We start from the raw sequence: 13,409 nt of genomic DNA on the forward strand, positions 1-13,409 counted from the left end.
CCTCCTGTTGTTATTTTACATGGTCATGCAAAACACTTTATATTTCGAAAATCTTAATTTGCTGGAGTATCACTAAGTCGTCAAGCATTTTTTTTCACTTGATAAAAGTTAAATGATAAATGATTGCTCCTAATGAGATTATATTCCTGCCAGCATCTGGTACTTAATCATTTAAACATTAACTCCGCAAGGCACTGGTCTTTTAAATTTCTAAATCCATCTAGTGCTTATCATATCGTGTATCGCGTCTCCCACCCAACTGTTTGGCAGTTGGTCTTCATTATCTCGCAGGGTCTACCCCCCTTAGCCGCGGGAGGCAGGCTTAGACGGAGGGATCGGGGATCAGAGTGACAGCCCCCGGTCTGAGCGTTGTCGTGCCAATCTGCGCGACAACATTTTTTGGCGCCGTTGCCGGGGATACTTTTTCTCGGTGTTTCAAACGACAAATCATCCTTCTCATTTTTTATCTTTTCATCTGGCCCGGCAACGCCAACATTTTTTGGCGTCGTTGCCGGGGACAGAGTTTTTCTGTTCCTGGAGTTTCATCGACATTCACCTTCTCATCTCTCATCTCTCAGTTGAGCTGGCAAATTCAATATTTTTGGCATCTTTTCATCCCATATCAGCAACATCTCTTGGGTTTATTTCTTGTTTGGGTGGCGACTCCATTTTCTCATTTTTCCCAGACAAGAAGCCTCCTGCATATCTGTTTGTTGATTACTTCTTGGATCTTAGAATCAGATTCATTGTTCAAGTGGCGACTCCACTTCTTTCATCGTTTGATTTTCTTGAGCAGAGATCTAGTTCTATCATCCATCTGATCCCTTATTGTTCATCATGGATTATTCGTGTAAACCATGTCATTTTACTGATAATCTCCATGATCTTCCGAAAGAAGCCATTGGTAAATTATTTAAGTTCTCGGGTGGTGATTCGGTCACTGTTGGACAACATTTAAACAGGTTTACTTGTGTAATGATCTTATATTGTAGATTTCCTCAATATAATCATGAAGATTTCAAGATGCGTCTATTTGTCCATTCTTTAGAGGGTGATGCCTTGAATTGGTTTAATAATTTTCCTAATGATTTTTTCACTTCTTTACAAGACATTCTCAATGCTTTTAACGATAGATATGATAGTCCAAACAACTTGCCTTCTGCCTCTAAAATTGTGCAACAGAAAGATGAATCTTCAGATCAGAATGTGTCATCAACCAAAAATATTGCAGATCAAGTTCATGATAGTGAAAAATCAGGGACAAATGACAATGAAAGGGAAGAGCAAAAACAAATTTTACGAGATCTAGTGATGTTGGTAAGAAATATGGAAATCAACCAAACTAATTATGTCAATGATGTGAAAACTTTATGCACCCACCTGGAAAAACGTAATAGGGAGATTGAGGTCACGCAAAATCAGCATGCTAAAGAAATTGAGGCCATGAAAACTAAATATGAAACAGAAATTGGAAACATGCATAGCAAGATGTCAGTCTTAGAGAAAAATATGGTGACCATGAAAGCTGATCATGATAAGGAAATTGACTCTATGCAAAACAAGTTATTAACTATGGATGAGGAAATAACTATCATGACGTTCAATCATAATAATCAGTTGGCTGACATGCAAGCGAATCATAAAGAAGAAATAAATTTCATGCAGCATTGCTTGATGGACATAAAAGAAAAGAATGATAAAGTAATAAAACACATGCAAGAGCACCATGCCATACAAATCAGTGCTATAAGGGATGAACACTCTAGACAGATGGGTGCCATTAGAATACAGGTTCAAAGGTTTCAGCAATTGGAAGATGAAAGAAACCAGGTGATATCAATAGATCATGAGTCTTCTCATGTGCTGCAACAAGCTCCATCTTATTATGAGGAGGTTATTGATTCAATTGAAAGATGGTTAATTGAAGGTGATCCGGATAGACTTAAGAATGATAAAGATCAGATGCGGGCTAGAGAAAGACATATCACGCATACTTCATCTGATAGTTTTGAAACAAAAAGTTCCAGGTCATCAGTAATTCAACCTGCCAGAAAGAAAAAACGTAAGAGAAAGAAGATAAGACGAAGATTTGATGCATCAGACGGCCGTGAACAGCTTGATTTTCGGATAGGAAAGAGTCCTACCATATGCAAAATTGGACATGGCACATCCGACAAGCAGCCGACAGATTTGCCTGAAAGCAGGCAAATGCTCAGTATGCACTATATTGAACACATCTGATGCTGTAGGGCATCCTTTGTATCGTATTTCTAACCCTACTCCTTGTTTTTTCCGCATTTTCGTTTCTGCTTTAGATAGTTAATAAATGAAGAGCTTTTATCTTTATTGTGCTTAATGTATATGATGATTTTTGGATGGACGCTACTTATTTTTGTGTTGTATGGATGCAGATTCTGGATTCTCACATTCTTGCAAGCAGCAACGTGTCCCCAAGTAGAGCCAGATGTTGACCTCTACCGATCAACTACCCATGCAGTACACCCCCTTTTTTGCAAGAAAGGGGCAGCACCTGAACGACGTGTCCGTGCCAGCCTACAGTCATCAGCAGCTTGATCATTTTGATTGTAAACCCAGTCTGCATGTATGAATTGTAAATAATCTAAGCAGATCAGAGTCATGTATGTAAAATTGCCTAGGTGGACCTAACTTTCTATGATAATCTATGTCCCGGAAGGTTTTTCGTCTCACCGATCCATGGGTCGGCAAAGTTTTCCTTCAAACCTGACCCCAAAGCCGGGATGGATTTTGTCATTAGAACTTTAGGAGAATCCTAGTGTGTTGATCTGCTAGATTATAGTTGTGTCGCAGAACTGGGTGTTTTGTGAGGGTCTATATTAAGTGGGTTTGTCCCCTTGAGATGTAAATTGTAAAAAGTCATCATGAAATGTGTCTTGAGGGTTGAAAATGTTTTAAATCCCCTCGTGAGTCGTGAGTCCTAAGTTCTAGGTCCTAGGTGATGTTTCCAAAGGCTTAGTTCGATGATCCATTTTAAAAAAAAATGAAATAAAATAATAAAATAAATAAAAAACTAAGAAATTTAAAAATTTAAAAAAATGAAATAAAATAATAAATAATAAAAAAATTAAAAAAATTTAAAAATTTAAAAAATAATAATAAAAAATTAATTGAATAAATCGACGGATGAGATCAAGAGATGTCTTGATCCTCATCAACGGTCGAGATCATTTCTACATGGATCATTCGAACTAGCCGTTGGGATCATTTCCTTTATATAGAGTCTTAGGTGGTCATTTCAGTGAATCTGATCTGGGAGTCTGTACTGAAAAAGCTCTCTTGTAATCTGATTTCTGGTTAATAAAAGAAGACTTTGGGGTCCAGATCGTGCTGGTGTTACTCTCTGGAATTGCTGTGAGATCTTTAATTTTCTGCATATTTCAGTTTTCAGCCATTAATCATAGCTTGTTTTTAGAGTATTGTGAGCACAGGTATCTTGTTCACTTGCTAGGGTTTGAGTGTTTCTAGGGTTTCTGAAATAATGGCAGGTATCTCCATTATTTCCTGAGATCTAGCAGCATTCTCTCTCTCTTTGCTGATGGTTGCTTGAGATGTGCAGGAAAACCTTTTAGTAGAGAATATTGGTGGGCGTTTGGGGAAGTTCTAGGCTGAACCAGCCGACTCCCACAGGCTTTTCTTTGCAGAGCCCAGCTGATTGTTCCCTGGGTTAATTATTCAAAGTTTATTTCCTGTTTTACATGAGAGATTTTCTTTCTGTTCACAGTAAAGTTCAAAATTTCTGATATATTGAAAACATCACTACAATTATTGTTAAATCTGGCTGTCCAGAGCTATAAATTTCCGTGACTTCTGGTGAAATTTGAAGGGTTTACTGCAAAATTTTGTGTATGTCCGCCAGATTTCGCTTTCGTCTTTGCAGGTTACAACCTACAGCCGTCATCAGGACCGGGAAATCTGTGGGTCGTGTCTCACAACGCCTTTAGCACAAACAAACACTGCCAAATCTGGGTGAGACATCCACACAGTCTCTGTCGGCGTAGCAGCTACACGGTTTTCGTCAAGAGCATTTTTTTTTGAAGGAGTTCAAGGCTGCCCAGCATTTTTCGGTGTAGTTTTGATCAAAGGAACGTATACATTAGTGTTCCATGCGTGTGGCTGATTTTTTACATACGCAAGTGAAGAATGGCAATGACTGAGAACCTTTTTCAACTTAAAACGTTCCATCTCTAGTGAATTTGTGCATTGACTGCATAAAGGAAAACGCAGTTACTGTATCCAGCACTAAAAGCTTCAAGTGAAACTGCGGATTAACCAGTTCTATTGGGATCAAGCTATCAAAATACCCACGCGTCTTGTTAAATCTCTGTCGTTTTGGTTGCTGGTTTCAAGCAATAGCGTAAAGTTCTGACATAGTGGACGGTTTCGGCGTGGGCATCAACAAAAATTTGTTGCTGCGCAAATTCTATTCACGCAGGCATAGCGTGTGAAAAACGTCAGAGAACGCAGCCTTTTGGATACCCTTCAATGTATTCTGCGCCGGACAGCAAATCGCCAGATCTGATCTCAGTCGAAAATCGATCTTCAGGTGAGTTTTGAATCAATTCAAGTTTTCCTTCGCCACTGTCTGAGGACTGGAAATTGCAGACTCGCAAACAGCCATCGAAGAAGCATCGCCTGAACCCTTTCATGTGAGCCGCTTTTCTCTCGAACGCCAGGTAAAATTCCTAAAAACATAAGCCGTAAATCTTTTAAATCTATGCGGCTAGGGTTTCAGGTATCAAAATTTTCATAGCGTATCTTTGTTAGCACGAAGGATAGTTTTTTTTCGATTTATTTTTAGGAACTTTTGTATATGTTATGACCATAGAATGCGTTGTTGGATCTTAGTTGTAGCGTTTAGATTTTAATTTCTATTTTTTTTTTTTTTTTAGAGTTTAATTTTAGATCGCATTTTTTATGAAAATTAAAAAAGGATTTATTTGAATTAGTTTAGGCTTAGTTTATGTTTTAGATTTTTGTTTAATTAGGTTTTATTTTGTTTATTTAGATTTGTTTTCATTAATTTTTAAATGTGTTAGCGTTTAGTTTTAATATAGTTAGATTTTAGATTTTTTTTTAGTTTTTTTTGTATATATTAAATCATGTTTTAAATTTTCTTTAGTTTAGATTAGTTTTATTCTTAGATTTAAATTTGATTTTAAATTTTGATTTAAAAAATAAAATAAAATAAATAAATAAATAAATTTTAGTCTTGACTCGGAAATTACCTGTGTTTTATCTTTTATGTTGAGATTGAAATTTTTAACGTGGGAATTAGTGTTTAACTTGATTGAATTTTCAGTTGATGATTAATTGCATGAATGTGGCCTCCTGTTGTTATTTTACATGGTCATGCAAAACACTTTATATTTCGAAAATCTTAATTTGCTGGAGTATCACTAAGTCGTCAAGCATTTTTTTTCACTTGATAAAAGTTAAATGATAAATGATTGCTCCTAATGAGATTATATTCCTGCCAGCATCTGGTACTTAATCATTTAAACATTAACTCTGCAAGGCACTGGTCTTTTAAATTTCTAAATCCATCTAGTGCTTATCATATCGTGTATCGCGTCTCCCACCCAACTGTTTGGCAGTTGGTCTTCATTATCTCGCAGGGTCTACCCCCCTTAGCCGCGGGAGGCAGGCTTAGACGGAGGGATCGGGGATCAGAGTGACAGCCCCCGGTCTGAGCGTTGTCGTGCCAATCTGCGCGACAACAGGGCCCATAGGAATTAGGGTGATGGCCATGGATAACGGGTAGAGCTCATGCTTGGCTTTTGCTCACGTTCTAAATTTGTATATCCCAGCCATCTTTTGAATTTTGTGGTACATTTTCTGTTGAGAGTGGCCAAATTATGCTTTTTCTTTTCTTTTTAGCTGCATCAACCTTCGGGCATCGTTCTAGGCCTGACCCAAGGTGTGGACAAGGGGAGGGGGAGGCCAACCCTATGTGGACCCAGTGGACACATGTAGACCAGGATGGGAAAAGAGATGAATAGGGCTAAATGAGTGGAAGGGGGTGATGTATGTGGTGTCGGGAAGCGGGACCACGCAACGAAAGTCAAGATTTTCCAAGTAGTACCAACCCTAAAGCTAGTGGCAAGTAAAGGAGATCCTAGTGGAATCCCCCCCAATCCATGCCCCAAAGTGCCCAGGACAAGTAAGGAAAATTACTCAACTATATTAATGAAAAGACATACCTTTGGGGTTTGGAGGCCCACCTTCAAACATACAATCATAACAAGTGGGCGAGGGACCGCATGGTTGACTCAGGTGGCGGAGATAATGGCACATCGAGCTATCTGGTGGTTGCAAGGGGCTGATGGCTATCGGATGCTGGCTGAGGACCATCTAGGAGAAATTTTTTCTCCTATATACACTACCTACATGTGGTGGGTAACAAGCTCAACAGGGGGAAGAGCTACTCTCAGTGTTCTAGATCAGTCGGGACCCTTACCCAGGAGGGTCACATCCATCAGTCCAAGTTGCTCTTTGAAGACCAAGAACTTCCCTTTCACAAAGTTTGGTGAGTATGCCAGCTATCTGCTCATCGGTCGAAATATGATGGAGTCTCACTGCTCCTCTCTGCACCATGTCTCGTATATAATGATACGGGATCTCAATATACTTGGACTTGTCATGAAATACAGGATTCTCTGCTAATCAGATGCAACTTTTGCATTCGAGCATCGAAGGATCGCTACTTGTCAAGAATAAATCGTCAACATATAAAACCAAAATCAAAGGCATACCTTGGACCACTTTGAAGTAGAGGTTCGGGTCAGCACTGCTTCTTGTGAATCCAAGCTTCACCAGGTAATTGTCAATGCAGGCATACTAGGCTCTGGGGGCTTGCTTCAAACCATATAGTGCTTTCTTCAACTTGCAAACATGAGTCTTCCTGTCCTTCACTTCAAATCCCCAAGGTTCAACTTGCAAACATAAGTCTTCTTGTCCTTCACTTCAAATCCTTGAGGCTGCTCAACATATACTTCTTCTTGTAGTATGCCATGAAGAAATGTAGTCTTCACATCCATCTGGTGAAGAGTCCATCCTTGACTAGCAGCAAGGGCAACAATTGATCTAATGGTGGTGTAGCGGGCAATAGGTGCAAATATGTCATCATAATCTTCTCCCTCTTTCTGGGAGAAATTTCTTGCCACGAACCTTGCTTTATACTTCTCAATGCTTCCATCAGCTTCATGCTTGATCTTGTATAGCCATTTTGAAGTCACAACAAATTTTCCTTTAGGTCTCAGAACAACATCCTACACATCATTCTTCATAATCGATTCATATTCTCCAGCCATAACATCCTTCCAAACCTATTATTTCATTGCCTCTTCAAAAGTGGGAGGTTCAGCTTGTATGATGGAGCTCATAGCTACAACGTTTCCCTGGTATCAACATGGTTTCTTGCTTTCTCTAAAGGTACCTCTGGCAATGACTTGTTTCTCAGCATCTTTTAACGTGTCATGAAGCCAAAGTGGTCTCTTCCTGGCATGGGGATCACTTGTAGGAGCATCCATGGGGTCCATAGGCTCCATGGGATCATCAACAATATCGTTCTCAGATTTCGGCACAAAAGGACCTTCTAGTAGGTCCATGTCATCATCATTCTTCTCAATAGGAGGAGGCGGAGGAAGGTCCTTGGCTTTTCCAAGGGAAACATCTTCATCAAAAGTTACATCCTTGATAAACTTGATTTTCCTTTGACCATGCACATATAATCTAAAATCTTTAGAATTGTCACAATACCCAACAAATGTACCTTTCTTTCCGATGGCTTCCATCGTGTTCCCTTTGTCCTTTGGCACATGAAAATACATTGGGCAACTAAATATCCTTAGATGACCAATATGGGGCTTCACACCTGTAAACACTTCTTCGAGAGTTTTGTTATCCAAGGCTTGATGAAGAACTTTATTTTGAACATAGACCGTTGTATTTGAAGTTTCTCCCTAAAGGAACTTCAACAACTTTTGATCATGCAACATCGCTCAGGTAGTTTCCATGATAGACATGTTCTTTCTTTCAACCACACCATTCTACTCGGGATTGTATGGTACAATAGTTTCCTTCTTGTTTCCAAATTCCTTACAAAAGTCAATGAACTCGTCGAAGAATGTTCTCCACCATTGTCAGTCCTAAAGATATCTTCTTCCCGGTTTGATTTTCTATCAACGCCTTGAAGTCTTTGAACATATCAAATGCCTCATCTTTATGCTTCAAATAAAATATCAAAGTTTTCTTGGAGAAGTCATCAATAAAGATTATGTAGTAGAGATTGCCACCAAGAGAAGATTATGTAGTAGAGATTGCCACCAAGAGAGTGCACTGGCATGGTCCACATAGGTCAAAATGAATGAGTTGAAGAATATCACTGGTCTTGTTCTTGCTGGAGGGGAATGATTCCCTTGTCTTCTTTCGACTGGCACATCTTGGACATACTCCATCATGACTAGCTTGAACATCAAGCATCCCATAAACCAACTTCTTTAATTTAGGCAGGGCTTCATAATGTAGATGTGCCAACCTTCAGTGCCATAACTCACTTTGATGATTGATGTTGTGGACCATTGCTTGCAGAGGTCTTCCATTGACTCTATAGAGTCCTTCGATTGTAGATCCCAAGGTAAAAGCATCCCTCATGCGAGATTCCATATGCCATGTGAGGACTTTTCTCTTATGAAAACTACCCTCATCCCTTTGTCTTCCAAAGAAGATATAGATGCTAAGTTCTTCTTTAGTCCCGAAATGTACATAACATCATGAAGAAGAATGAATTCCTCGTAGTCCAAATGAAATTTGCCAGAATCAAAGCCCTTTATAGGATAAGTAGATTTGTCTGCAAGGATGATTTTTAGATATGTCTCCCTCTCAACTAGGTTTGAGAGGACTTCCCTGTATCCAAAGAAATGTCTAGAAGCCCCACTATCTACCAACCAACTATCATACGAATTTGGAGGGGAAGAACTAGAAAGAGTGGAAATAAGAATATATTTAGATTGGCTAGCAGTGACATTATTTTCATACTTGGAGTTCTTTGACCTCTTTTTGAGGACGATGGCCTTCTTCACGATCATCCGGAGCATCTCTTCTTCTTATTCTTCTATCATCTCCTCTTCTTCCATTATTGAACCTGCTATTGTTGAAGCCACAATTGTTGTTGAAGTTGGATCTTGAATCATTTCTCTTTTCTGGACATTCTCGAGCATAGTGACCATGCTTGTGATAGTTAAAGCATTCAATTCTTCTTCCTCTTCTATTGAAGTCCTTTGATTCAGGGGGAGGCCTTCTTGAACCAGATGGTCTTCCTCTTCCTTTTCTCTTCTTGTCTTGAGCAACAAATGCAGAGGGCTCTCCTTCTTCATGCTTTTGAATCCTCCCTCTGGCAATCATCTTGGTCTCCTCTTGAGTGCATTTACCAACAAGCTCATCAAATGTCGGGAGTATATTATTGTTGCTTATAGTAGTGATGAAGGTTTCCCAAATAGGAGGAAGACCTTGAAGAGTGACCACCACCAACTCTCTATTAGATATAGGCTCACCAACAGTCTGCAATTGATCCCTTAGTTGGGATACCCTCATGACATAGGATTGCACAGATTCCCCCTTTTTCATCTTCATTTCCTTGAGTTTATTCTTCAAGGAGAGGATATGATTCAAGTTGTTGACCTCATACATCCCAACCAACTTATCATAGATTTCCTTAGACTTCTTCAATTTTCCAACATAAACAAGCAAATGATCTTGCAAAGAATCAATAAGAATTTTCTTAGATTTGATCTCACCTTTCTTATACTTGGACTTGGTAGCAGCAGGAGCATTTTCTGGAGGCTCAGGAACTTTTCCTTCCACATATTCCAAGACATCATTTTCATCCAATATCACTTCCAACTTGATCTTCCAAGTTGCAAATATTGATGAGTCACCCAGTTTCTCATTATCCTTGAAGAAAGAGGTAGACATCTTGACCAAGTCAAATAGGTCCCTTTAGCGTCTTCCAAAGATGATTGCTCTTGTCTCTTGTCTCCTTGGGCTTGTTTTCACCTTAGCTCTAATAGCATGTTAATTTTCCACTATTCTATGTTGTTACAATCACTTTAGCCCAATCTTTTCTTCAATTAGCTATCGAATATATTTTTCCAATGATAAATAGCAAATTGTGGATAGAACAGTAAATGCAATCGCAGTAGAAGACAATCAAGAGCAATAACAAGAGACACAAAATTTGGTCAAAGATCAGGACAAAAATCCCACAAGGGGGAAAACACTTTCAAATTCTTCTTCTTATTAGATTGTCATAAAATGTTCAGCATAAAGATTACAATGCTCCAATTCACCAACCAAGAGTCAAAGGTCAACAACTTTGACTTTCCAACAAACCAATATCCAAAATCCAAGAGATGAGCCCAAAAGTAAAATCTGGTCAAACTGTCAAATCTGGTCAAAGTCAGCAGCAGTCAAAGATGCCCTAACCAGTCACATGTCAACAGTCAAACAGCTTCCAAAAGAGCTTGGTCAACTGCCTAAGAACGTGGCCTCAAATGCTGGTCAAAATGAAGTCAAAACAGTCCCAAACAACTTGGTAAAACCTGGCCAATGGAGAGAGAAAGTCCATGGTGAAAATTGCGGTCAAAGTCTGCAGTCAACTGCTGTGCCCAGAAAACCTCGATCTCTGCACCAAAGAATTCGGCCTCCAAAAACAGTCCAAAATGCTAGGTCAAACCACGTCAAACTATGCCCAATCTCCAAAAAGTCAACGTTGGTCAAAGGCTGATCCAAGACAGATTTCGGCTTTCCTGAAATTCTCTCTCCTACTCGCACGTGTGAAAAGAAGACCTACAATTTCAGATTGTACGAACCTCCAAAGAAGAAGAAGATGTGTGAGATGTGTGTCCAAATGAGGGGCCATTAAACTGTATTTATAGGTGTTGGAGGAGAACCAATTTATTTTTAAAGCCAACCTGTACTTTTGGGCACATGTGGGTTTTCACATTAAAAATATATTTTTCCTTGACCAAATTAAATTCTTCCAAGGTCAAAGAGGGACTTCGCTGGATGAGGAAGGCTGTCCAAAGGAGGGAATTTTTTCCTGAGCTGCCAAATTAACATAATGCTATTCTTTCAAGGAAAAACTCCATTGCATTTAGGAAAAGGTCAAATTTTGTGCTTATCCCACCGATTTTTGCATTGTTATTAGGTAATCTGCCTTTAAATAAAATTCTGGATGTATTTTTCTCCTTCAGGTCTATCAACATTAGAAGCTTATAATTTATTCTGTGCCAAAAGTATATAATGCATTATATTGATTTTAGTTTCTTCAATCTGATTTACTTATCAATGTTGTTAGGTTTTGATCTATCCGCTGTCATTGCGGGAAAATGTGAATTTTTAAGATTCTAGATGCCCCAAGTTTCGAATTTGTTGGGCCTAGGTAAAGTGAGTTTATCTATTTGTTACCAGGTTTAGTCACACTGTTGTGAAAATTACTATAATAAAAACGAAATCTGAGTAATATAACAAAATATATTTACTATTGAAAGCTAAACACTTAAAGGTTATTTAATATATTTGCAATCTATCCATTTACAACTTCTCAACGAGATTTTGATTCCAGATTCCAAACTGCACATCTGAAATTCACACGTTCTTTGAGATGGAAAACGATTGTTTATAGGGATCTCATGGCTTGACTCTACACAGATTGCCCTGAGTCTCACTATATCTACCCCCACAAATCACGATTACTTATACACATGTTGCTCTTTAAGATACTCTATGTTTACTATTGAAAAGAGATTCAACCTTTTTTCAACTGAAGAAATCATGCCTGGAGCAACTCTCAGGCATACATACTCTGCCCAGGATTGGACCACAAGACCTGTGGGGACCAAACCTCCCCACCTAACCATTGGACCACATTCTCAGGACTAAAAGAGATTCAACCTATCCATAGCTATTTGCTAACTTTAGAACACATTAAATTCAATGTACTTTTTTTTCCTTTAAATTTTTTATAAGAACATTATGCGTACTTTGGTTGTTTTGCCTATTATACCTGAACTTGTATGGTCTTGGTTTTCAATAAATGCGTACTAATAGTGTTTCTGATCATTGTGATTGAAAGGTTAACTAGTTTAGGAAAGAAATTGTGAAGCATGTATTTAGAGTAAAATGTTTGTCACCTATCATGCAAAAATTGAAAGTCGATTATAAATCATAATAGTGTTTTTAAGAAATGAATTGATTCTAAAATTCATTTTATTGTTGTTCATGTAGGAAGAAGTTGTTCGGAAGACACGATCATTTGATAGAATGAAAGTAGAAGCTGAAAAATGCTTAGCACAGAGTGAAAAATTTAAGAATGAGAAAACAGAGTTTGAAACTGCTGTTTTTGCAAAGGTATTTCCGTAGTTAGAGTTTTAATGATTTTTGATATTGTTGGATAGAATGAAACTATTCTTAATTAGGAGGATGGCAAATGAATGTCCCCTCAAGGCATTGTGTTGAGTATTTTACAAGTAAAATTAATTATTAATTTAAAGCAAAATAAACATGCAATATTAATCCCTTGCGAAAAATAACCTTACATTGTAGGCGATTAGTTTCGGTGTATTTTCTAGGTGTAAGATTTTTTTTTTTTTCTCTTTTTGTTCTCCTTTTATTGTAGGTGTGGGTAGGAATGTCGACTGGTGAGCTTTTATATATATCTCTCCAAGGAAAACCTTGCACAATCCCATCCTCTTCCTTAGAAATATAGGATGGAAGGTGACTGAATCTCTAGCCACAATATATATCCAAGGAAAACCTTATGGGATCCCTCCCTCTTCCTTTGAAATATTTGAACAGAGGGTGACTCTATTGCCAGCCACAAATTTCCAAGGAAAACCTTGCAGGAACCCTCCCTCTTCCTTGGAAATATTTATATGGAGGGTGACTCAATCACTAGCCACGATAGCAATGAGTAACCTCAAGGGACTTGACTTTCTACTTGTGACCTATGGCCTTCTTGTTCGCAACATGCCTTTGGTAGATGGTTTAACTGTTTGAGCTAACACTCGGGGCTAGATATTTATGCATGTATTTTTTTTCCCTATGTAATCACACACAGGAAATCTTAGAAATTTCATTGTTTTCAATGGATGGTAAGTTGTAACCAAGGTAAATCATAGATGTAGATTGTAGATTCACACAAAGAAAATCAATAATTCATCTCCCAGCCCTAGATTAATCATATTTCAATCAATCTTGATTCTTAATCTTACACTCTCACCAACCAATTTTTCGTCCCTGCCTCTTCCTTCCCTAAACCATCCTTAACCCCCACTATGGCCATGTTGCTAGGTTATCATGAGTTTATGCTT

The 13,409-nt window shown here is 38.4% G+C and overlaps 1 protein-coding gene across 2 annotated transcripts in view; it reads left to right on the forward strand.

Annotated features, from left to right (window-relative positions):
* LOC149183722 (DNA repair protein XRCC4-like) overlaps positions 1-13,409 on the forward strand; it is a 193,686-nt gene that overhangs the window by 87,937 nt on the left and 92,340 nt on the right. For both annotated transcript variants that reach the window (XM_089417227.1, XM_089417225.1), the window contains exon 4: positions 12,325-12,447. In XM_089417227.1, coding sequence (XP_089273353.1) covers positions 12,325-12,447 — 123 coding nt within the window. The remainder of the gene's footprint in view (positions 1-12,324; positions 12,448-13,409) is intronic.

Source organism: Pinus tabuliformis, chromosome 3_2 (assembly GCF_031772625.1).
Source record: "Pinus tabuliformis cultivar Carrire ecotype Pingquan chromosome 3_2, CPIR1, whole genome shotgun sequence".
Lineage (NCBI taxonomy): Eukaryota > Viridiplantae > Streptophyta > Pinopsida > Pinales > Pinaceae > Pinus > Pinus tabuliformis.